This window comes from Scomber scombrus, chromosome 4 (genome assembly GCF_963691925.1).
Source record: "Scomber scombrus chromosome 4, fScoSco1.1, whole genome shotgun sequence".
Lineage (NCBI taxonomy): Eukaryota > Metazoa > Chordata > Actinopteri > Scombriformes > Scombridae > Scomber > Scomber scombrus.
Genome location: NC_084973.1, coordinates 33,726,470 through 33,752,659, shown reverse-complemented (window position 1 = coordinate 33,752,659; position 26,190 = coordinate 33,726,470). Strand labels below are relative to the sequence as shown.

General features: G+C 39.9%; 2 protein-coding genes and 1 long non-coding RNA gene across 3 annotated transcripts in view; 2 read left to right on the top strand and 1 right to left on the bottom strand.

Moving 5' to 3' along the window:
* The window catches only part of LOC133979436 (uncharacterized), a 1,726,912-nt gene that overhangs the window by 352,707 nt on the left and 1,348,015 nt on the right, over positions 1–26,190 (top strand). The gene's annotated exons all lie outside the window — the stretch shown is intronic.
* On the top strand, positions 8,446–18,159 carry kazald3 (Kazal-type serine peptidase inhibitor domain 3). The gene is made up of 4 exons (XM_062416916.1): positions 8,446–9,298; positions 16,958–17,118; positions 17,202–17,349; positions 17,677–18,159. The coding sequence occupies exons 1-4, from the start codon at positions 8,761–8,763 to the stop codon at positions 17,760–17,762; spliced, it is 933 nt and encodes a 310-aa protein (XP_062272900.1). The 5' UTR covers positions 8,446–8,760; the 3' UTR covers positions 17,763–18,159.
* On the bottom strand, positions 17,787–24,451 carry LOC133978658 (uncharacterized). Its single transcript, XR_009925033.1, has 3 exons — positions 24,320–24,451; positions 22,494–22,691; positions 17,787–17,897 (listed from the first exon to the last, which is right to left on the bottom strand). It is a non-coding gene; the product is annotated as an uncharacterized LOC133978658 (long non-coding RNA).

Below are 26,190 nucleotides of genomic sequence, written 5' to 3'. Positions count from 1 at the left end.
CTCTCCGGCAGTCTGGAAATGTGGCTTTTCTCGTTGGCTTGTAGTCATGTGAACGCGGAGGACTGAATTGAACAGGACTCCAACTCACGCGTTCAGAGCACAATGGATTAACAGGTTTTTACACACACCCGGAAGGTGTGGAGGGTCTAATTTGTACACTTTCTAAGTGGATGAACCAAAGACAAAGACGTTTTTCCACTTCCAGGAACATGAATCCTCCAGATGGGCGGAAGGAAGCAAAGTGCAGCGAGGAGCAAAACGACTGCAGCTTCCTGCAGGGGAATTAGCTCAAGTGGTAGAGCGCTCGCTTCGCATGTGAGAGGTAGCAGGATCGATGCCCGCATTCTCCAGAAGGCCTTTACCTATTTAACCAAAATTGATCCTGGAGGAACCAGTAGTGACGTGTACTCTTCATTTTTTAACAGTGTATAAATATGAAAATATGATTAATTTTATAAAGTTTTGTTTATTTCTTCTCTGTAAACTTTCAGACTGAACGTTGAGCTGAAGATGAGCTCAGACAAACTTTTAACTCAGCACAAAGAAACAAAGAAAGCTGCTTTTCATACTTTCATCTAATAACAATTAATTAAAAACTGAACTTAAATGATTAAAACATTGATTTTAAAAGTTTATAAAATGTTTCTCTTTAACTTTTAAAACTCAACAACAGAAGAAAGTTGAGTTTCAGTTTTTTCCAGATAAACCAGAGTGGAGTGACAGCAGAGGATTGTGGGTAATGTAGTCTGGGAACAGGAGACGCTTGTTGACTCTCAGTCCAAAGGTCACAGCAGCCGACAGATGTTCACTCCTCCACCTGCTGCTGATAGATCACTGATCACTGATCAATAAGCGATTAGAGGCAGCGAGTCTCTGAGCTGATCGACCAGCACTGAGGAGCAGCTCTGTATGATTGATCTGCCAGCTGATCGATTATTGATTGTTTTCTTTCCTCCGATCAGATTTAAAGCGGCTGATTTGATTGGCTGAGGAGAAGCAGAGGCAGAGCTATAAAGTTCTGCACCACAGAAGAAGAATCTGAGAGAGAAGAAGAAGAAGAAGAGCTCTGAGAGGTGAGTCACACTGAACCTTTAAATGAAACATTTATAACAGAGAAACTTTAATCAGTTTACTAAAGTTCACTTACTGACTTTTTAGAGCTTTCAGCTGCGTTGACAGTTTACTTTAAATGTGATTTATCATCAATAATCAACTTTAGTTCATTTAAAGTGAATCTCTGAAAACTAAAAGATGAAAAACATCATTTCACATGTTTAAATAAACACATAGAGACCATAATGTTAATATAATTATATAGTTTAAAAATTAAGATCATAGAAGTGGAACAGTCTAAATATGAGCGATGTAGTAAAAGTACTGCAGTATTATAGTTATGTAGTATGCAGTATTACAGTAAAAGTACTGCAGTATTATAGTGATGTAGTATGCAGTATTACAGTAAAAGTACTGCAGTATTATAGTGATGTAGTATGCAGTATTACAGTAAAGTACTGCAGTATTATGAGTGATGTAGTATGCAGTATTACAGTAAAAGTACTGCAGTATTATAGTGATGTAGTATGCAGTATTACAGTAAAAGTACTGCAGTATTATGAGTGATGTAGTATGCAGTATTACAGTAAAAGTACTGCAGTATTATAGTGATGTAGTATGCAGTATTACAGTAAAAGTACTGCAGTATTATAGTAATGTAGTATGCAGTATTACAGTAAAAGTACTGCAGTATTATGAGTGATGTAGTATGCAGTATTACAGTAAAAGTACTGCAGTATTATAGTGATGTAGTATGCAGTATTACAGTAAAAGTACTGCAGTATTATAGTAATGTAGTATGCAGTATTACAGTAAAAGTACTGCAGTATTATAGTGATGTAGTATGCAGTATTACAGTAAAAGTACTGCAGTATTATAGTGATGTAGTATGCAGTATTACAGTAAAGTACTGCAGTATTATAGTGATGTAGTATGCAGTATTACAGTAAAAGTACTGCAGTATTATGAGCGATGTAGTATGCAGTATTACAGTAAAGTACTGCAGTATTATGAGTGATGTAGTATGCAGTATTACAGTAAAGTACTGCAGTATTATAGTGATGTAGTATGCAGTATTACAGTAAAGTACTGCAGTATTATAGTGATGTAGTATGCAGTATTACAGTAAAGTACTGCAGTATTATAGTGATGTAGTATGCAGTATTACAGTAAAGTACTGCAGTATTATAGTGATGTAGTATGCAGTATTACAGTAAAGTAGTGGTTTGGTCCTCTGACTGATATATTATTATTATGACATCATTAGATTATTAATAGTGAAGCATCAGTGTTAGAGCAGCATGTTACTGTTGTAGCTGCTGGAGGTGGAGCTAGTTTACACTACTTTATATACAGTTAGCTAGTTTAGTCCAGTGGTTCCCAACCTAGGGGTGGGGCCCTCCAAAGGGTCAGCAGATAAATGTGAGGGGCGGTGAGATGATTAATGGGAAAGAAGAACAAACTAAGTTCTGATACACAAATGTGTTTCAATGTTTGGACTTTTTCTCTAATCTTTGATTGTTGGTGAAAAAATGGATCATTTGAACATTTATTGAAATGAAAGCATGTGAGAAGTTTAGAGGGAAAAATCAATATTTGGTGGAGCTGTTAACAACTCATAGACATCTGAAATGTGAGCCGACTACACACTGCTGTCTGGTTTTTGCTTTATGGTTTTTTATCAGGTTTAAGTAAACAGAGCGGAGGCTGATGGGAAATGTATTTGTTTAGTTGTTGAGACGTTTCAGTGACACAGTTTGTGTTTTATGGTTGGGGGGGTGGGACTACCTCTCACTCCTTTCAGTCCTCTAAGTGGTCGTCACGGTTACATGGAAGCTCCTTAGCCTGTTGCCGTGGTAACCACATGGTATTTTTAGAGCTGATAATGAAGCGGAGCGGCGAGCAGGCACACAATGCAACACGACATCATCGCTGCTCTTTTTATTAAAGAGTCACAGAAACATCCGATCAGCTGATTAACCGTCGAAGTGAGTCTGGTTGGTTGTTGGGTCACAGACCGTCTGCATTAGATCATTAAACAGTGAGAACAGTCCTGCAGTAAATGACCTGAGTGTCTCTGAGGATCCTTCTCTGATTCCTGTTTGTCTGTTTGAACCTTCAGAGATCAGCTGGACCGATCATGTCTTCATCTCACAGCACATCTGAGCTCAAACCTTCTGGACTCAAACGTTTGTGTTTGTGGCTCCATCGATGCTCCTCTCCTTCTCCTCCTCCTCCTCTTCTCCCTCTCAGCTGTGACACCTCCTCCTCCTCCTGCTCCTCCTCCTCCTCCTCCTGCTCCTCCTCTCCTCCTGCAGCGTCTCGTCGGCTCCCCCTGCTGGTCGTCCTGCTGCTCTGCAGTCTGCTGCTGATGACGCTGCTGCTGCTGTGGAACTACCACTGTCTGTTCATCTCCCAAATCTGCTCCCCACCAGAGGAGGAGGAGGGGGCAGAGGGGGGAGAGGGGGAGGCGCAGGGCTGGTCCTGACCAATCAGACGGCCCGAAACCAGCCTGAAGAGAATCAGACGCGACGGTGTTTTTGGCAGCGAAACAGCACAAAGGAAAACTTTATTATTTAAATTAAATAACTTTTTTTGTTGTATGCTTAAGTTTTATTTTGACATTTAAACAAAGATGGAGAGACGTTAAACCACAAAGTGAAAGAAAGAAGAACAGCAGCATCTGTTACAGCTGTTTGTTCTGTTTGTTCCTGAAATATCAGAGATCAATAAACCACGAAGCTTCTGTCTTTGATATATTTACAGTATTTGTTTATTTCTGCTCTTATGTTTGTATGAAAGGTGATGAATTAAACATCTTCAGCTCTGTTTGTGTTTAGTAACTCATTAAAAACACAAATCAATCAAATGTGAGCAGCTCAAGTTCAAGGTTCTGTTTTTATATCGTTATATAAGACGAGATTACGCAACGACAGCGAGCAGCTGCACACACAACAAAGTTCATCTATACCAGTGGTCTCCAACCCTGCTCCTGGAGAGCTACTGCCCTGCATGTTTTAGGTATCTCCTCACTCTAACTCGTTATCAAGCAGCTGAGGCTCGTCAAAGGGCTTGATAACGAGTTGATTATTAGAATCAGGTGTGTTAGAGTGAGGAGATACCTAAAACATGCAGGGCAGTAGCTCTCCAGGAGCAGGGTTGGAGACCACTGATCTATACAAACCCAATGCAAAATAAATGTAATGATTTACAAATCTCATAAACCCACATTTAATCACAATAGAACAAAGAAAACAAATCAAATGTTTAAACTGAAACATTTTACTATTGAATGTAAAATATTAGATAATATTAGATAGAGTTTGACGGCAGCAACACGTCTAAAGAAGGTTGGAACGGGGCAAAAAAAGGCTGGAAAAGTGATTGGTACTAAACAGGAACAGCTGGAGGAACATTTTACACCTAATTAGGTTAATTGGCAACAGGTCAGTAACATGGAGGCTATAGAAGCAGCATCAGAGAGGCAGAGGTTCACCAATCTGTGAAAAACTGCATGTACAAATTCTGGAACAATTTCAGAATAATGTTCCTCAAGTCTTTGAATATCTCATCATCTATAGTTCATAATATCATCAACAGATACAGAGAATCTGGAGAAATGGAGAAAAAGGGACAAGGCCGACAATCAATATTGTATGCCGTGATCTTCGGGCTCTCAGGCTTTAAAAACATGATTCTTTAATGGGAATCACTGCATGGACTCAGGAACACTTCCAGGAATCATTGTGAACAGTTCAATGTGCCATCCATGAATGCAGGTTAAAGCTCTGTGATGCATAGAAGAAGTCATATGTGAATGATTTAGAAACATGCCGTCTCCTCTGGACCAAAGCTCATTTACACTGGTCAGATGAATCAAATCTGAAACCATGAACGCTGCTTCGTCCAGACTAAAGAGGAGAGGAACCATCCTGCTTGTTATCAGTGTTCAGTATAAAAGCATCTGTAATGTATGGAGGAGCGTTAGTGCCTGTGGCATTGGCAGCTTGCACATCTGGAAAGGCTCCATCAATGCTGAAAGGTAAACACGGGTTTTAGAGCAACATATGTTCCCATCCAGACGACATCTTTTTATATTTCAGCCACACATCTCTAAACCTCAGACTGCTTCTATTACAGCAGCATGGCTTTGTAGTAGAGGAGTCCTGATGCTGAACTGACCTGCAGTCCAGATCTTTCACCAGCTGAAAACATTTGGTGCATCATGAAAACAGAAAATACAACAAAGACGACTCAGGACTGGTGAGCAGCTAGAATCCTGGATCAGATAATAAAGGGACAACATTCCTCTCCTGAAACTCCAGCTGGTCTGCTCAGCTCCCAGATGTTTACAGGCTGGTGTTAAAAGAAGAGGAGATGCTTTACAGAGGTAAACATGGTCCTGTCTTAAGTTTTTAAAGATGTTTCGCTGCCGTCAAATTCAAAATGACCTTCTTTGTTTCTCAGTTTAAACATTTGATATGTTTTCTTTGTTCTATTGTGAATAAAGTATTGGTTTATGAGATTTTATTTACATTTAACACAACGTCCCAACTTTTTTGGAATTGGGGTTTTACTAATAATGTCTGATTTAAATAAATGTTATAAGTCAATATGAAAGGATTAACCCTAAACAGCATTTATTTATTCACTGTGCACTTTAACAAGTCGGTTTTTAGTAGTTGTTTTCTTCAGTTCGTCATGAAAACATGAACTTTGCAAACATAAACGTGCAGTAAATGATAATCCTGTTAAATCCTGAGCACACAGTGTCTAGAGATATAATTACTTTACGTCTCAGGCTGAAATACGTGTTGAGATGTTTTACCTGCAGAATGAAACAGCAGCTTCATCTGAGAGCCGTTCAGACTTGTTTTAAACACACAACCACAAGAATCACTGTTGACAACGTGGAAGGAGACCAAATAACTCAGCGAGCACAGCGAAGCATAACACCACAAACCCTCCATTACTTCTATTTCTGTCTGCTGTGGTGACGCTATAAAAGTGACAAAACCAGCTGATTTAGTGAGAAACAAACTGAGGATTCAGTCGCTGTTTAAAGTTCACACTGCGAGCAGAAAGTTAACGAGTCGCTTTAAAGGAACCAGAATTACTTAAACTGCTTTTATGATGAAAATAACGTCTCCAACATGACGAGGGCCCGGCTGGACGGCACAAGCCTCCTGTGCAGTTCAGGGTTCCTATGATTCTTCAAGGAGGTCTCAGTCCTCAGACATCCTCAGGGAATCTTTACACACATTAAAAAACTTTGAGACTCTTTCAAGTACAGTAAGTGTTGGACCTCCTCAAATTGTAGAAATGTCTTAAAAAAGCTTCTATTTTGTGGTGGAAGGGTAACGAACAAGTCATGAGAGTAAAACAGGAACACAACAATGAACATAGTTATTAAAAGACATTTGACAGCTGAGCTATAACCATGTATCACCACTAGGGGGCGCTGAAGCGTCACTGCATAGTTCAGCAAAAACAGAGAATTCAGTGTTAAAGCAGCAATAAACAGCCAATCAGTGACTTTAATAATAACATTAAAACGTTAAAACCTTCAAACTGAACAAAGCTGTTTTTAAACGCTAACACAGACTTCACAGTTCGGGTGATCGAGCCTTTAGCTCAGCTGCCTCGTCTGTGTCATAACGCTTCCCGAACAGCTGAGGGCGCCACAGTCTATTGAGACTTTAACAAAGAGACTTAAAACATTTCTTTTTAATAGATCTTTTGTTTTTTGTTTTTTTGTGATCAAATGTTTATTTTATTTTAAGGAAAAATAATAACATACAAAAAGCGAAGAGAAGAAAAAAACAAACAAAGTAACGTTAACATGAAAACAATAAAATAACGTTAACATGAAAATAACAAAATAACGTTAACATGAAAACAATAAAGTAACGTTAACATAGAAACAATAACGTGAATAAGTTTGAGAGTCGCTGTTTTATCGGATCTTTCATGGAATCCGTCTGATCCACCAGAAGAGTCTCTGATTCTCTGTGACTCCGTAAGGACAGAAAACTAGGCCTTCAACAACCATAAAAGAACCATGAGAACCCTAAAAGAACCCTGAGAGCACTAAAAGAACCCTGAGAGAACCATGAGAACCTTCTTCATCAACCTCTAAATGTTCCTGCAGCAGCTCGAGATCTCCTGGAGAACCTGGAGAACCTTTAGACCTGTTTCCCCCTGAAGAAGATGAAGATGATGATGGTTAAAACAGCTGTGGGGTCTCTGGGGGGAAGGGAGCGCGAGCCGCACAGCTGTTTGTGTGCAGCAGCGCGCGACTGTCTAACAGGGCCGGAAATAAACACGCTATGCCTTCAAAATAAAAGTATACAAGGAACATTTCAGCAGAATTTCTTTTCTTTGACATCTAACAGAATAAAGTGAAAGATCTCTAACATAATAGAGAAAAAAACAGATGCTAAACGTACGTAATTAAAGGGAACATTATTAAAAATATAGACTAAAATATTCTTTAACCAAACTGATGAAACTGTAGAGATGACGAGAGACTGTTGAGAGACTCCTCCAGAGATCCTTCGTTCGCCCTCTACTATAGACTCAATACTTCAGAGAACTTTACTGTGAAATCATTCCTACACAAGTCAAAGATTGATTCAATTTTGTTTAGGAGAAAGTGGCGCTAGTTAATATTTAAAAAACAACATCCTGTGACTGTGAGGTGAATTTTTAAGTAACTCGCCTGTTTCAAAGTGTGGTCGTTCTCTTTGGGCGCCGTCAACGTCCGTTAAGTAATGTAACCTCAGTGTAACGCCAGATTTATTCACCTAAAAAAGTGTCACTAGAATTCCCTCTTAAGAGTCAAATGCTCAGTTTTTAGGACTGATACCTGATGCCATGTTTGGTTCGGTATCAGTTCTGATACATCTGTGAAGTCATGCTCCCTTCTGGCTCCAAAAATTAAAAATGGCGACCATCAGAATGCTAAACTCAAGACTTCAACAGGCCGTCCACAGACTGATGGCTGACATCATGGTGGTTCAACATACAACATGTTTTTACATCTCTTCTGTTTGGCCTTTGACACCTAGCAAGACGTTGACTTTATTTATTTTATTGTTTTTATTGCATGGCTACTATCTTTACTCATGTTTTATGTCTTTTCATTTATTTTTTGTATTTTATATGTAACTTCATGCCTCATGTGAGCTGTCATGTCTTTCATTTATTCTTCTGTGCATTCTACTCTAAATACATATCAGCGTTAATAAACATTTACTTTATTAGATCTACTGGTTTTATTTAACATTTTATTTTGAAGGGCTGTGACAAGAAGTCTCATTTTTTATTCTGGTAACTTGACTACGGTGTCTCGTGCCCGTGTGGAGCAGCGCGAGCTCCTCAGCTGTTTAAATCTCCGAAACCGGGATTCTTCCTTTAACTGTGTTCCGGCTTTTACGCAGCTGTTTTGCGTGTTTTTTCTGCGTGGTTTGCGTATTTTCTTGCGTGGTTTGCGTGTTTTTCTGCTGTTTTGCGTGTTTTTCTGTTGTGTGTTTTTCTGCTGTTTTGCGTGTTTTTCTGCGTGTTTTGCGTGTTTTTCTCGGTCAGAGAGGGATGTAAATTTCGGGTTGCGGGCAGACATAGTGTGTTGTGCTGTTGAACCGGACAGAGAACCGGACAGAGTACCGGACAGAGTACCGGACAGAGGACAGGACAGACCGGGTAACGATGCTGCAGCTGACGGCTCTTCTCCTCCTCAGTCTCTGCCTGAATCTCCACACATGCCGGGCTGTCCCTTCAGAGCTGCCCGGCCTCAGCACCGAGCCGCCCGGCCAGCTCAGCCTCACCGACCCGCTGCAGGATGAGGAGCCGGGGCTCGGTGCGGGGGGGCGGGACAGCTGCGGGCAGTGTGAACCGGAGCTTTGCCCGGAGACGCGGGGCTGCAGAGCCGGTCTGGTGCGGGACTCCTGCGGCTGCTGCAAGGAGTGCGGGAACCTGGAGGGACAAGCCTGCGACCCGGGGGACCGCAGCGTCTTCTACGGGCTCTGCGGGACCGGGCTGCGGTGCCAGGCGGACCCTCGGCCCGCAGAAGGAGAAGGAGGAGAAGGAGGAGGGGAGGATGAAGAGGAGGAGGTGTGTGTGTGTCAGCAGCAGGACCCGGTGTGTGGCAGCGACGGAACCACATACATGAACCTGTGTCAGTTCAGAGAGGCCGCCTTCTCCAGACCCGAACTCAAGACCAAAGGGAAGGGACCCTGCAAGACAGGTAGACAGCACGAGCACACCTGTATACCTGTCTGTCTATCTATCTATCTATCTATCTATCTATCTATCTATCTATCTATCTATCTATCTATCTATTTATCTATCAAACAAAACAGTTTAAAAAGGTTAAAACATTTTTAAAAAACTAAATAAATACATATTCAAAGTGTAATAAAGTGTCATGAAGCAAGAAAGGTACACAGTATCTACCATTTAAACAGTTAAGTCAGTTTAACTGCTTGGGGGTAAAGCTGGAGCAGGTGGTGTTCAGGGTGTGTGAGGTCAGAGGTCATGCTGGAGGCTCCTGCACCAGGTCTGGGAAATCAATCAATCTTTATTTATATAGCGCCAAATCACAACAAAGTCATCTCAAGGCACTTTACACATATGCTCTATGTGGTCTAAACCGAACTCTTCAGGTTTAATTTAAAGAGACACAACATTCACACATGAGCAGCACTTGGTGACAGTGGAGAGAAAAAACTCCCTTTAAACAGGAAGAAACCTCAGAACCAGAACCAGGCTCACAGTGGGAGAACATCTGCCTCAACCGGTTGGAGTAGAGAGGAGAGAGGAAGGAGAGAGAGAGAGGAGAGAGAGAGAGGAAGGAAAGGAGAGAGAGGAGAGAGAGGAAGGAGAGGAGAGACAGGAAGGAGAGGAAGGAGAGAGGAGAGAGAGGAAGGAGAGAGAGGAAGGAGAGGAGAGAGAGGAAGGAGAGAGAGAGAGGAAGGAGAGAGAGGAAGGAGAGGAGAGAGAGGAAGGAGAGGAAGGAGAGAGGAGAGAGAGGAAGGAGAGGAGAGAGAGGAAGGAGAGGAGAGAGAGGAAGGAGAGGAGGGAGAGGAAGGAGAGGAGAGAGAGGAAGAGAGAGAGACAGAGAGGTAGAGAGAGACAGAGAGAGGAAGGAGAGAGAGGAAGGAGAGGAGAGAGAGGAAGGAGAGGAGAGGAGAGAGAGGAAGGAGAGGAAGGAGAGAGAGGAAGGAGAGGAGAGAGAGGAAGGAGAGGAGAGGAGAGAGAGGAAGGAGAGGAAGGAGAGAGGAGAGAGAGGAAGGAGAGAGAGGAAGGAGAGGAGAGAGAGGAAGGAGAGAGAGAGAGAGGAAGGAGAGAGAGGAAGGAGAGGAGAGAGAGGAAGGAGAGGAAGGAGAGAGGAGAGAGAGGAAGGAGAGGAGAGAGAGGAAGGAGAGGAGAGAGAGGAAGGAGAGGAGGGAGAGGAAGGAGAGGAGAGAGAGGAGAGAGAGGAAGAGAGAGAGACAGAGAGAGGAAGGATAGGAGAGAGGAACAGTGAAATGTGCCAGTAAGCAGCGACTAAGTCCCAGTAATGTTCTGGGCCGTCTGCTGGACTTTCTGGGTGGAGCTGTGATGGAGAACGTTAAGATGCTGTCTTCAGACAAAGAAGCGTTGTCCAGTAGAGCCAGACAGATATATTATCGGACGATGTCGACCTGTCCCAGATATATATCGTATCAGTGTGTATGTTGTCTGATATGCGCAATATGTCCCAGTGAATATCACAGCTTCCATTACTCCATTACATATCTCTGTCACAAGTGGTTGATAACCACATTGCAAAAAAATTTGATTGAAAAAGATTATTGGCCAATATCAAGATCTTTTTACTCCTTAATACCGGCATCGTCATTGTCCCAATAGATCCAGTATCAGTCGAGCTCCTCTGTCGAGTGTTTTCCAGTGACAGTGGAAGTTTGGAGAACTCTGTAATGTCTCTGAGGTTTGTTCTCCTCGTCCTCTGAAAGTCAACGGCCGTCTCTTTTGTCTTTTTGTTGTTGAGATCATCAGCTGAACACCTCGTCTCCGTACGCTGACTCATCGTTGTCAGAAATCAGACCCATGACTTACGGTGTTAGACAGTCATGTGTTCAGGGTTAAAGGTGGAGGACGTGTTTTCCTAACCTGACAGTTTAAGGGCATATTAATAGTCATATTTTCTAGTTCTGGGTGCAAAAAGGATTCATTGCAGGTATCGTTTGACAGGAGATGTGTCCATACTGTTTGGTATTGATTTATTTTGGACAGATATCAGTAAGGTATCGCCCTAGACACCAGCGCCATTGAAAATGTTGAAAAGGTATTAGTGTCTGGTGGTCGTCTGTCCGTTAAGTTCGTGTTGTTATCTGCATCAAAGCAGGCATAGAACGTGTAATGGTCATCTGCTGTTTAGGCCTTACTGCTTTCAGACAGGTTATCCTTCCTCTTATTGTCTGTGATGGCCCCGTAAGCCTCGCTGCATGTGTCTGGGATCATTATCAGTAAGGCTGGGTATCAGGACTCAATGTCTTTAACGTTTCAATGGAAATAAATCAATACCAAGTCGTATTGAAACGTCTCCCATCAAACGATATCTGCAATCAATCCTTATTACACCCAGAGTTAGAAAATATGACTCTTTGTATGGACTTGCTCAGAGCCAATCAACACAAGCGTTCTTGGATTTAACCCTTTGTAGATCACACAGAGAAAGTTCTATTTAAAAAATAAATTCTTCTCTTTTCCTCTTCCTTTGAGGCTATGACAACATAAAACATGGATTTATTTCCTCATTGAGCCTAAATGTGATGTTTTATAGACCTCTACAGACTCATTCACACCTCATTTGTTCTAAACGTTTATTAAAATCATGTTAGAGACTCATTCTGTTCATGTACAAGATGAAAAAATGAAAGTCAACTTCCAAAATGTCTCCAGCAGGATCTCTGATGTCAGCAGTGATTTGTGTTATTCTTAATTTATACACTAAAGCACAACCTGTATCTATAGCAACCATAGAACAACCTGTATCTATAGCAACCATAGAACAACCTGTATCTATAGCAACCATAACACAACCTGTAACTATAGCAACCATAGAACAACCTGTAACTATAGCAACCATAACACAACCTGTATCTAAAGCAACCATAACACAACCTGTAACTATAGCAACCATAACATAACCTATATCTATAGCAACCATAGAACAACATGTATCTATAGCAACCATAACACAACCTGTATCTATAGCAACCATAGAACAACCTGTATCTATAGCAACCATAACACAACCTGTATCTATAGCAACCATAACACAACCTGATGGTCTGTCTGTGCATTACATACCTCATACAAGAGCTAAAGATTGACCTAAAAGTTAAATGGGTTCAATAGATTTAGTTTGTGACACAAAGTGACCTACTGCCACATGTGATTGGCCCTCTGCCACAGCAGCTACAACCCATCTATGGGAATCTAATGAAGGACTCATCTGGTATCAGTATCACTTCATGCTCGTATCGTCATCTTTTAAACGATACCCAACCCTCATCAGTTCATGGTGATCTGATGGCCGTCTGTTATCTTTGTGTTGTTTTCTGCATCAAAGCAAAGAACGTGTTGCTGGTGAGACGCTGCTGCTGCTTTCAATAGATAGATATACTTTATTGATCCCAAGCTGGGAAATTACAGAAAAGTGTAGCGCCCAACGTGGGGCTCGAACCCACGACCCTGAGATTAAGAGTCTCATGCTCTACCGACTGAGCTAGCCGGGCTACTCATATAGGTTATCATTACTTTTATCACTTGTGATGCTTCACCTCATGTCTGGTATCATTAAAGTAAAGTCGTCCTGATGCCACGTCAGAGATTAGCTCTCACTAAGCTAACGGCTGCGGTGTCGTTAGGTTCCTCACTGTGTTCAGACAGTTTCTGGTTTGTAAATTCATAGATTTCTCTAACAGTTTAAATGTCTACTGATGTTTACTGTCAATCATCTGTTTTCTGCTGTTTTACTTTACAAACAATGCTGCTGTTGTTCATTGTGTGTGTCCTCAGCAGCAGAGAAGGTTTGGATCTGTCTTTAGTTTGTGTTCAGCAGCAGAAAACAGTAAAAAGCTTCGTCAACAGTCCAAAACCACAAAAATGTTCAACTGACTTTAATAAAAAACAGATAATTCTCACTAACTTTGTACTTTTTTTTTAATTTATGAAAAGTCTTTAGAAGAAAAACGTTTTAATATCTTGTTGTTAGAAGAGGAGAAATGATCAAGTATTAATAAGAAATAATGAAATAAGAGAAAAAAGCTCATTAATTTCTTTTAAAGTCATAATATTATAATCAGAGTTTATAGAGTCTGATCAAAATGTTTTTATTTCGCCTGTTTGGATTGTTTTTTTCTTCACAGAAAATTTTGAATCTTTGAAGCATTTCAGGATATTTCAGTATTTGGTTCGTTGGAAGTCTGTGAAGCCTGATGAGCCGTGTTGTCCCAGCTGGATCAGTCCACTTCCTGAGAGGACAGTCCGGGACTCGCTGGTCTCAGGTCTCTGAAGAATGGAGGCAAACCCCTCCAGACATGAACCAGGAACACAACATGAAGCTGTGTATTAACACCGTGATGTTGATAATAACTGAGCAGAGCTTTGTGTCCCTCAGAGACGGACTGCTGGGTAGTTCAGGGAGCGTGGGACAGAGGAGCATTCAGTGAGGTGACTGACTGACTGACTCTGGATCAGCTGAGAGATGAATAAACAAACTGCAGCTTTAAGATGAAATCTGATCACCAGATCAGGTCTGACTGTGCCCCCCCCGTTCAGACCCAAACTGATCAGGTCTAACTGTGCCCCCCCTGTTCCCAGTGAGGCCCGCCCGTCTCTGTGCTCTGTCTTAACAACCAGCCTGAACAGAAACACTGTGTTTGACTACAGCACCTCCACCTCACATTAAACTCTGTCTGAACTCCTCTCTGTCTCCATCTGTTCAAACGTTTGTTCAAACGCTCTTTATGTTCGAGGAGAGCGGAGAGGTGAAAGGTCAAACATCCTCCCAACGATCTGTCAGGCTGAACTTTGTCTAAAACGATCCGACGTGAACTTCAGCATCATCAGAGCTTCTGATTGGACAGAAATCTGAGTTTTTTACCCTACAGTTGTAATTTAGACGAGAAACGTATCATGAAAACTGAATAATCGTTGGTACGGTCCGAAGTCGACCTCCATGATGTCTTGCTGCATTGAGTCACTGAGTTGTGTAGTTTAGTATTCAGGTTCATTAACAGCTTTCAGCCACTAGGAGACTCATAGTGGATCTACATATTTAATATGCAGAAAACAAACAGAAGAGTAGGCCTAATCCAGATATAATAAAACATAACCTAGTTCTAGTTGGAAGTTATTTCTCTACCTTAGTGGGAGCTCTGATTGTAGGCGCTGGTTGTAAACCTTCAGCAGGAGACAAGGTGGTCATCAGTCACTGTAGATCTGTACTTTGACTTCAAATAGGTTGATCTAAAAAGTGCTGTCAAGTTCAAAGCACATCTTCGGAGGTTGTGATACTTCTGTTCAGGCATTAAGTTTCAGATCTCTCCCTTCATGCCAGATGTTGTCCTGGATTTGATCTCAGTGTCATGTTGCAGTGTGAGAATCTATCCAAGTGGAACAGTGACAGGAGTTTGGAGGCAATTCAATCCAAATCAATACTCGGGCCAAATGGAAAACACAGATAGCTGGCAGCAGGCTCGATGGATGCAAAGTCTGTACAGAAGCTCTCAGATTCTAACCGGATGCTCTGAATGAAAGCTCTGCTGCTCTCAGTGTTGCAGCCTATCTGACAGCAGCTGTAAATTTCCTTTAAATGAAACTCAGTCAGCAGGTCAGTGAGATCTGTCAGGAACGCTAAATCCAGAAGCTACTGGTCGTCCTCTAGCTGAGCGTATTCTGCATGTTTGGAAAGTCTGTCTCCCCCAGATGAGAACAGAACAATCCTCTCTGTAGACTCTTCATTGCAACATCCATCATATCTGTCATGTTTAAAATCTTACAACACAATGCCTGCTGGTGGATTACAGAGTGGTAATTAAGTCCTGGAAAGATGTGTGGTGTTTGCACAATGCAATGAAGCTGCTAGTACGGCTCACTGCTGCTGGAGCGCTGTTAGGTGTAATGGAGATGGATTTTAAGATTGGGTTTAATTGGGTCTTCTTCCATTAAAGCCTGGAAAATATCTTCACCTCTAGTTTTTCCTTTCAATAACAAAATGGGGAGTTGCTTTTCTTTTGCAACCATGTCTCCCAAAAACCCCACAGAGCTGAGCCACATCCACAACATCAGCTCCACTCATCGGTCCACAATCAGAGAAAACACTAAAACGCTTCATAAGGAACAACTCCACTTTAACAGGAAGTAACCTCAGCTAGAACCGGACTCTAAGTGTCTGTTGCTGCCCCTGTCTCTTTAGATTAAATGAAAGAGTAGCCTACAGTGTAGACCTGCTCTGTGTGTAAAGTGCCTTGAGATAACTTGTTGTGATTGATTGAGATTGAACATCTTTGCTCCTCATCCTCATCATCCTCTGCTATGTAACAGTGCTACAGGTTAACAGTCACCAAAGAGCCTCAATGAACGCTTCTTTCACAACTTCACCGTCCTTTAGAAACGTTTTGTGTTGAGCAGGAACTGATGTGATGAGATGCAGTAGTTGTCGTGTTTGGTCGGGTTTAAAGTGACTCATTCAGTTTTACTTAGTTATTTATATCATCTGTCATAGTTTTGTTTTACTTTGTTAAAAATGTGTTGTTTTGTCTTCTTTTAGCCAAAATAGAAAAACATTTTCATGAAAAAATATCTTTGTTTCTGAAAATGCATTAACCGTGTTCTTGCAAAATTATAAAGGCTGCTATAATTAGTAACATTAAATTAGTTTTCATAAAAATAGTGTTATAAAATAACTGCTTTTATTGTAAAAAAAAAAAACGAAAAAAAAAAAACATGACTTTTTGTCTTTTAAAACTCAGATTTCATTATTTAAAATACATTTCTTGAACTTGTGATTTTTACAGAAATGTGATTTTTTTTAAACTTAAAGATATTACAGTTTTATTCTTCTCTTGTTTTTCTGTAAATAATCAGAAATCATAAACAGAGATGAGATGCAGATTTAAACCGATAAAAGTTAATTTCAGCAAATTCCTGAATTTCAGTGGAGAGAAGAAACACTGAAGCAGGTTTACTCTGTAATTTCTCTCCTCCTCTCTCTTTCTTTCTCTCTCTCTCTCTGTCCCTCTCTCTCTCTCTCTCTCTCTCCATATGATTACAGTGTCTCTCATCCCTGTCCCTCAGCTTCCTGTTCACACTGACTCTGTGACCAAGAATAAACCTGGTTTCCTGTCAGTCTGATCCCAGGCTTCATTCTGACCTCAAGCCAAACCCTGTTTTTTCTTTTCTGTATGAAATTATTTTAAGCCTCCAAACTTATACACACACACACACTCTCTCTCTCTCTCTCTCTCTACTGGAATATCTTTGCATGATTTCCAGTTAAAAACTCCTTATTTATCTTCTACTGGTCTTTTATGCAGACACTCAGTTCAGCCTCTGTCTATTAACAGGCCGTTTTAGCTCCTGTCTCTTAAAATGTAAATAAAAAAGAAGCAGAATCTGTAATAACCTTTGAAACCTGTCTGTCTCTCTCTCTCTCTTTCTCTACCTGTCTCTCTCTCTCTCTTTCTCTACCTGTCTCTCTCTCTCTCTACCTGTCTCTCTCTCTCTCTCTACCTGTCTGTCTGTCTCTACGGGTTTCTCTCTCTCTCTCTCTCTCTCTACCTGTCTCTCTCTCTACCTGTCTGTCTGTCTCTCTCTCTCTACCTCTCTGTCTCTATACCTGTCTGTCCTTCAGTTCCTGTCATTAAGGTTCCACCTCAGAGTCAGGTGAACGGGACAGGTAGCAGTCTGGTTTTCCTCTGTGAGGTTTTTGCGTTTCCGATGGCGTTGGTTGAGTGGAGGAAAGAAGGGCGAGACATCATCCTGCCTGGAGACGATCCTCACATCTCTGTGCAGGTAGACTCACCTGCAGCATATTTAGCCTAGCTTAGCACAAAGACTGTTAGCTGTTTCATGTCCTACCTGTCTTTGTGTCGCAGTCTCGGGGCGGTCCTCTAAAATTCGAGCTCTCCAGTTGGCTGCAGATTGAGGGGGCGGAGCCAGAGGACTCAGGAACCTATCGCTGCATTGCTCGTAACAACCTGGGCTCTGTCTCCGCCTCTGCTGTGCTCGGAGTCCTGGGAGCAGGTGAGAACCAGACTGTCTTATTCAACCTTCGATCTTATTCTAACAAGTAACGATCTTATTCTATCAATAACGATCTTACTGTAACAATTACGATCGTATTCTAACACGTAACAATCTTATTCTAACAAGTAACAATCTTATTCTAACAAGTTACTCTTGCAAACATGATGGATTAGATTTGTGATCAGGACAAAAGGAAATCTCAACAACATTTCTTCTAAATTAAATCAGTGAGTTTATTCAGGCCGCAATGACATCATTGATGATGTCACAACACGTCCTGCAGCATTTGAATGTTTTGTCTCTTTGTCTCTACCCGTCTGTCAGAGGAGCTGTCGTCCTACTTGGCCAACAGCGTTTCAGAGATGAAGCAGCTGATGGACGCCACAGACTACGATCAGGACTTCTACTGACACACATGATGTCACTTCCTGCCACCCAGCGCCGTTTGGTGTCCCCTCCGTCCAGCTGTCCTCAGACTGAGCAGCAGAGACAGTTCACATCACACAGCTGGTGGGGTCTACAGACTTTTGTCGGCCTTTTTGTCTCTGTGATGATCAGAGACATTCGGAGGTCACATGATAAGCTACAGATGCTGGTTCAGTACTTTAAATATTAAAATATTAAGATAATATTTGTATCAGTGTATTCTAACATTATTGTGACATCACACAGGACGTGACACGCAGACTCAGCACGTTGAACGTGTTGTAGATGTCGCAGGTTCGAACCCGAGTCGCCTGTCGGCTCTGCCGGTGTGAAACTGAAACTTTTATATATAAATCATAATAAATGTAAAAATAACTATCAGCTGATCCTGTTTGTCTGATTCATTCATAATAAGTGTGACATGTAGAGAAGTATGTGTAAAATGTTCTATTAACAGGTTTCTATTCACTGCATGTATCTCACAAAGTGTTTTACGTTATGCATTTAAAGGAAGAGCAGTTTAAAAATGTTCAATGCAAATTAAACAGAATAGAAACATTTTTAAAGGAAATACTAAAAGTTATATAGTCAGTATGAACAGGAGGACTGATTGCAGTTTCCAGTGTTCAGTGATGGAGGACTGTATCACTGTTTCCACAGTCATTTAAAGTAGATGATCAGCTTCTATTGATCTTCATCAGTCTGAGTTAGTCATGTCAAGTGATATCTGACACATTTACAGTCTTTTTAGCATCAGATTCCCTCTTAGTGTTTCCCTGTTGAGCTGTGGTGGAAGTATAGTAACAAAAAGACTTTGGCACTAAAAACACTGTAACGTTGAAACATAGAAGATGAAGATTTGACTGAAGCTTCATATTAGCTTCAGATCAACTTTTAAATCCATGTTTCCACAGAAGGAGGACTGTGGGTTTAGTCCTCCATCACTTCCATTGTAAACATTATGAAGGATCTTCTAATGGTCAGTATGAACAGGAGGAATCATTACAGTAAACATGATGAAGGGATCTTCTAATGGTCAGTATGAACAGGAGGAATCATTACAGTAAACATGATGAAGGGATCTTCTAATGGTCAGTATGAACAGGAGGAATCATTACAGTAAACATTATGAAGGGATCTTCTAATGGTCAGTATGAACAGGAGGAATCATTACAGTAAACATGATGAAGGGATCTTCTAATGGTCAGTATGAACAGGAGGAATCATTACAGTAAACATTATGAAGGGATCTTCTAATGGTCAGTATGAACAGGAGGAATCATTACAGTAAACATGATGAAGGGATCTTCTAATGGTCAGTATGAACAGGAGGAATCATTACAGTAAACATGATGAAGGGATCTTCTAATGGTCAGTATGAACAGGAGGAATCATTACAGTAAACATGATGAAGGGATCTTCTAATGGTCAGTATGAACAGGAGGAATCATTACAGACACATAAAAACACTTCATGTTGGTTTGGAAAACTGACTGTTGGTTTAAGACACAGTTGAAACATTGTGAACTCGTCCTTTGAGGCTCAGTTAGAAGTTCAGGACATCAAAGTTCAGTTTTTTGGCCAATAAATTGCTGTCAGTCTGAACAGAGGCTGAAACTGAGAGGAAAAGATGCATATTTATCAGGCTTGCTGATCTCACACTGACCCTGAATGTAAATCTGCAGAATAAAAAGCTGAGCTGCAGACGGCAGGACGTCCTGAACAAAGACTGAAGCAGATTCAGATCACAGGAAGTTAAAAGTGCTCTGAGACAGCAGCTGTTTGTCTGTCTCTCAGAGGAAACTGAACCAACATGTGTTGAAACTATTACCCAACAGAAATTTAATCTCATGTTTTCTGACAACTCCACAACTTTCCTCTCTCTGACAGATCTGTGCCAAAGAAAAAAGAGTTTGATGTAACACGACTGTTACAGGTAGAAAATCCCTAATTTCCTGTTTCTCAGGCTCAGACAGTCACACAGGATCTTATAGACAAGACAAGCATCTGTAAATCTGATGAGACTCTCCCAGCTCAGTAAATGATGCTTTCTTTTGCAGTGACAATGGGTGTTTGGTTTCCTGTCAATGTGTCTTCAGAGGTCTTATACTGACTACAGGTTTAAAGGTTTTACCCAACTAATCAAACAGCAAACAAAAGGACATGTGACGGGATCATGGCACTGAAATATAGTGTTGCTGCATCAGTGTTTAGACAGTTTTAATTGGTTTCCATCTTTTGTTTCTTGAATAGATAAATACCACAGATCTGTTTTATTTCTCTATATTATTATTATTATTATTATTCTTTTTTTTTTTAATTTTTTTTTTTTTTTTATTGTTTTTATTGTTTCTACTTATTTTGCTGTAAAGCACTTTGGTAGGCCATTGGCTGTGTTAAATGTGCTATATAAATAAAGATGACATTGACATTGACATTGATACCACAGTCGTCATTATCTGTGAGATTATCTGTTGACCTCTTAACATACAAAGTGTTTTCTTAATAACGGGTAACGGGCGTGTAGAGTAACAGATGTGTACAGTAACGGGCACGTAGTGTAACAGATGTGTAGTGTAACAGGCGTGAAGAGTAGACACACTTTAGAGCGTTTAGGTGTCACGGGTTGTAGTTGCTGTGGCAGTGGACCAATAACATGTCACATTAAATCCAAGAACGCTTGTGTTGATTGGCTGTGAGCAAGTCCATACAAATAGTCATATTTTCTAGCTCTGGGTGTAAAAAGGATCGATTGCAGGTTTCGTTTAACGGGAGACGTTTCCATACTACTTGGTATCGATTTATTTCAGCCGATACTTTAAATGTATTGAGTACTGATACTCAGCCCTAGTTTAATTCAAGACCACCAGCATTTTTCTTGAGTTTTATATGATAAAGACATCGAGCAGCACTTCTCTTTTTCACTGTGCAGCATTCAGCACAGAAGCTTCTGTTCGTCTTCCAGACAGCAGGGGGGAAACAGAGCATGGGGACGGAGGAGGGGGGTCTTTGATTCGAGGTGTCCCCTCATCTGGACTGAATACTTCCACTTCATTTTATCATTTAAATCTGTCTTCTGTCTTTTTTCATGCTGAAATGTCTGCATGTTATTCCAGTCAACATGTGACGTCTTTCCAGGAAGATTATTAAATTATATCATTTAAAATATTTTCCATACAGCTGCAGATTCTGCTTTTAGATCTATCAACATGTCCTTTCAGCTTTCTGTCCATTTTTACTGCTCTGAAAACTAAAACCTTAAATGTGATGCTTTCTTCCAGCTTTGTGACAACAGTCTGACCTGATGGCCTCCATCAGAGCTGAACCTCTGAATCTCTGTTACAGAAGCAGCTGAGTGTTATATATATATGTTTATATATTCAGTCGTCCACATACTTTTGTCCATGTAGAGTGTTTTCTTTTTTTGGTTGTTTTTTGGTGGACGAACACAGAGAAACTTTTTCCATCCAGAAAACATCCAGAATGAAACACACATTTTTATGACAAAGACTCAAATCGGTACCAGACACAGTTTATATATATGTAGAGTGTGTGTGTGTGTGTGTGTGTGTGTGTGTGTGTGTGTGTGTGTGTGTGTGTGTGTGTGTTACATTCCTGACTGATGGAAATATTTTTTTTACTGTACAGACTGAGAAAACAGATCATGCAGCTGATCTTTGTCTCTGCATGAAAACACATTAGTGGCTCAGAGATGCAGCGACAGTTTCAGACACTGTTGCTGCATCAAGTGAGGAAACTTTGAATAGTTGTTATTGATCAGTTGATCAGTTAACAGCAGGAAGCTAAAGTACATCAGTATTAGCAGTGAGCAGCTCTGTCAGTTCTCCTCAGTAAACCTGCACTGTGTTTCAGGAACCTGGCAGTTCTTCCAGACTGACTCCATCAAACACCTCAGAGTGACAACGGACCATAGACTCAGTTTCATTATATTACATTTTGTCACAGATAGTTCAGTTTCTGAAGACTCTGCTTTAATTACATTAAAAGTTGTATTTAGATGAACAGGTTGGATTCTAGTAGAGAAAAGTAAAGGTGTTTTGAAATGTTGGCTCTCTCTTCATACTTTTTAATGGTAATGTTTTATTATAAACTCATTATGTAAAAGAAGAGAAACACTGAAGAGTTGATATTTACATTTTAACATGAAAAACACTAAACGTCCTCTCACCTCAATATCAAGCAGTTTACTCCAGAAATGATCTGAAGTAACATTTCACCTAAATTCTGAAACTTTCAGCACCAAAACTTTTTAACAACAGCGCCCTCTAGAGGCCGAGATCTGATGAATGTGACAACCAACCCTGTTCTCCCCTACATAGAAAAAGATGTAAATAATCAGCAGATTAATTGAATTGGTTGTCCCTCAGAGTCTCAGAGTAATAATGATAATATAATAATATGATATATATATTACAATAAAATTACAAGTTATAAGATGCTTCACAAGACAGCAAAATACACAACTCATTAAATAATTACGTTATAAAAGAGAACAAATAAAAACAATTGAATGAGTAAAAAACATTTTAATGTAAAAAACAAGAATAGACAAATATTTAAAACAAAAAGTAAAATAAAAACTTCTCATAAATCTTGTGATCAGCTGTCGGTGGATCAACAATCAGCCTGTTTCATGTTGAATGCTCCTCTGTGCTGCAGTGAGCAGCTTCATGTTTCATGTGTGTAAAACTCACCAACAACTGTGCAGCTCGTGTGTCTGAGTCCAGGAAATACCAACAGATTCACTGCAACCTGGAAATAACTTCCAGACCTCAGCAGCCAATCACTGCTCTCCCCTGCAGCCAGGAAACAGAGGAGTAGATGTGTTTTTCCAGCCTGAACTCAGCAGTTTGTCTCAGAGCTGTTTTATCGCTTTCACACGAATCACTGAGCTGAAATGTGAAAGAAGCAAAAAACAGTTTGATAATAAATCAGAAAAAAATTATTATCTTTAAATTACTGATAAAAGCTGCAGAAATACTTTAACGTAGTACAGTTTGAGGTACTTGTACTTTACTGTAGTACAGTTTGAGGTACTTGTACTTTACTGCAGTACAGTTTGAGGTACTTGTACTTTACCGTAGTACAGTTTGAGGTACTTGTACTTTACTGCAGTACAGTTTGAGGTACTTGTACTTTACCGTAGTACAGTTTGAGGTACTTGTACTTTACTGCAGTATAGTTAGAGGTACTTGTACTTTACAGTAGTACAGTTTGAGGTACTTGTACTTTACCGTAGTACAGTTTGAGGTACTTGTACTTTACCGCAGTACAGTTTAAGGTACTTGTACTTTACCGTAGTACAGTTTGAGGTACTTGTACATTACCGCAGTACAGTTTGAGGTACTTGTACTTTACCGTAGTACAGTTTGAGGTACTTGTACTTTACTGTAGTACAGTTTGAGGTACTTGTACTTTACTGCAGTACAGTTTGAGGTACTTGTACTTTACTGCAGTACAGTTAGAGGTACTTGTACTTTACTGTAGTACAGTTTGAGGTACTTGTACTTTACTGTAGTACAGTTTGAGGTACTTGTATTTTACTGTAGTACAGTTTGAAGTACTTGTACTTTACTGCAGTACAGTTTGAGGTACTTGTACTTTACTGTAGTACAGTTTGAAGTACTTGTACTTTACTGTAGTATAGTTTGAGGTACTTGTACTTTACTGTAGTACAGTTAGAGGTACTTGAACTTTACTGTAGTACAGTTTGAGGTACTTGTACTTTACTGTAGTACAGTTTGAGGTACTTGAACTTTACTGTAGTACAGTTTGAGGTACTTGTACTTTACTGTAGTACAGTTTGAGGTACTTGAACTTTACTGTAGTACAGTTTGAGGTACTTGTACTTTACTGCAGTACAGTTTGAGGTACTTGAACTTTACTGTAGTACAGTTTGAGGTACTTGTACTTTACTGCAGTCCAGTTTGAGGTACTTGTACTGTACTGTAGTACAGTTTGAGGTACTTGTACTTTACTGTAGTATTTCCATGTGATGCTACTTTCTACATCTCAGAGGGAAATATTGTACTTTCTACTCCACTACATTTATTTAACAGCTTTAGTTACTTTTCAGATGAAGATTTGACACAATGGATAATATAACAAGCTTTATAAATACAACACATTGTTAAAGATGGAACCAGACAGCAGTGTGTAGTCGGCTCACATTTCAGATGTCTATGAGTTGTTAACAGCTCCACCAAATACTGATTTTTCCCTCTAAACTTCTCACATGCTTTCATTTCAATAAATGTTCAAATGATCCAATATTTCAGCAAAAATCAAACATCAGCTGTTACATCTACCAGTAATAGTTCAGTTACCAAATGTTGCTGTAAAGTCTTTATGAACTAAAACACATTGTTTTACTGTTGTTGTAACCAGCTCCCAAAATATACTTTACCAGTAACTTTAACACTATTTAAGCTTATGTTCTGTTTAACTGCACAAATAAACACTTTACTAAATACAAACAGTGATATTGTGTGATATCAATGATCAGAGGCAGAGACTTTACCTTCAGTAGAGTTGTGTTTATTGCTGAAACTATCAGATGATAACATGGACAGGTTCTGTCTCTCATAGCTGAGCTCTACATACTCTGCATGCTGCTCTTCATCATTCCCTCATACCAATAACACTGGAGCCCTCTGCTGGTCCTGACCTGCAATAACATGCAGACGCTTCATAACACAATAACACATTATAGAAACACATTTGGTCATTTACATTATGAAGAATATTAAATCACATAGTTAATTAATGTGAATGAGCAGCTATTAACTGTTTAATCACGGGAGCTAGCTAAACTCTATGAAGCTCCGTTTCAATTCAAAACGTTTCTAACAGTTTTCTACCTTAAACTCGGTCTGAAACACATCAGAGAGATTTAAAATGTCTTCAGTGATGAGTTGTGACACGTTGACACACATGACTAACCTGTTTTATAGAAGAAAAGCAGAGACAGGAGACGTTAGTGTTCATTCAGCAGGCTGTTCTCTGTCTGAGGAGACTAACTAGCGCTTGTTTTGGTGGCTCCTCCCCCTGCTGGCGGAACAGAAGAACTACACTCTACACAATAAAGATTAAACCCATAATAATAAGAATATATGTAAATCTGGCTTTATTAACTAAAAACACATAAAACACATAAAATGACATTTCCAACCTGACAATATTGACCAAGTGTAGCTTTCACAAGAACAACCACAAATACACTGAATTTCAATGTGATGTATTTTATCAAAAGTTATATTGTTTAGAATATTGTAATACAAAAAACTTAAATTGGACTAAAAACTAAACTAACAAACATACAGCAACAAAATAAACCAGAAAACACACTGAAGATTCAAATGTAAGATGTACAGCATATAAACTAAATAAGTGGTAAATCAGTGGATAAAAATGAGTTTGAAGAAGTAATTTAAAGGAAGATAAAGACTTATCAAACAGGTTGATCCAGAGCCCTGACAGCAAAGACAGAAGAAATACACTCTACAAAATAAAGCTTTAAACCAAAAACAAAAACAAACAAATTTAAAAACAGACATGAGATAGCATTTCCAGCCTAATAACTCAATTGAATCAATGAATCTTTATTTATATAGCACCAAATCAAAACTAAAGTTATCATAAAGCACTTTACACATAGAACAGGTCTAGACTGAACTCTCTTATTTAATATAAAGACACCTCACATTTGCCCATGAGCAGCACTTGGTGACAGTGGTGAAGAATTGGGCTCTAGGTGGGCGACCATCTGCGGTGACCGTACATTTGTAGGTGTGGCAGGAAAAAATTACATATATACTGAATTTAAACCATTGTATCAGTGTGATGGATCTCATCAAAAGTTATTAAAATATTGAAATACGAGAAAAGGGAAAGAAAATAAACCAATAAAACACACTGAAGATTCAAATGTAAGATGTACAGCATATAAAACTAAATAAGTGGTAGATCAGTGGATAAAAATGAGTTTGAAGAAGTGATTTAAAGGAAGATAAAGACTCGTCAAACAGGTTGATCCAGAGCCCTGACAGCAAAGACCAGGCTCCATATTTATCTGTGCTGATAATCAGCACTAATTCATTTCCCTCCACTCAGTGTGAAGTTAGAGAAAAACTAATGGTGGCTTTATTTATTGAATGATTCATGTGTTTAAACTGCTGATGGCACAGATAGATTTCAAAGAGCTGTAAGGACACATAAGTCAACAGCAGGTTCAGCTGGAGATGAGTTGGACAGTGGAGAAGATAAATTTCATGTTTTTAATCAAGTTGTGTCCGTTTGCATCATTATCTCTGCGTGCAGTGTTGTACAATACATGCAAGATGCTGCACTAATGTAGAAAACTAGATGGAAAGGATGTGATTGGATAGGGCT

Bases quoted from the DNA above. Each gene is read 5' to 3' on its own strand.
- kazald3 (XM_062416916.1), top strand. From the start codon at position 8,761: ATGCTGCAGCTGACGGCTCTTCTCCTCCTCAGTCTCTGCCTGAATCTC. The intron at 9,299-16,957 runs GTAGACAGCACG...TCTGTCCTTCAG, and splicing joins GAAGGGACCCTGCAAGACAG to TTCCTGTCATTAAGGTTCCA. The intron at 17,119-17,201 runs GTAGACTCACCT...TTTGTGTCGCAG, and splicing joins ATCCTCACATCTCTGTGCAG to TCTCGGGGCGGTCCTCTAAA.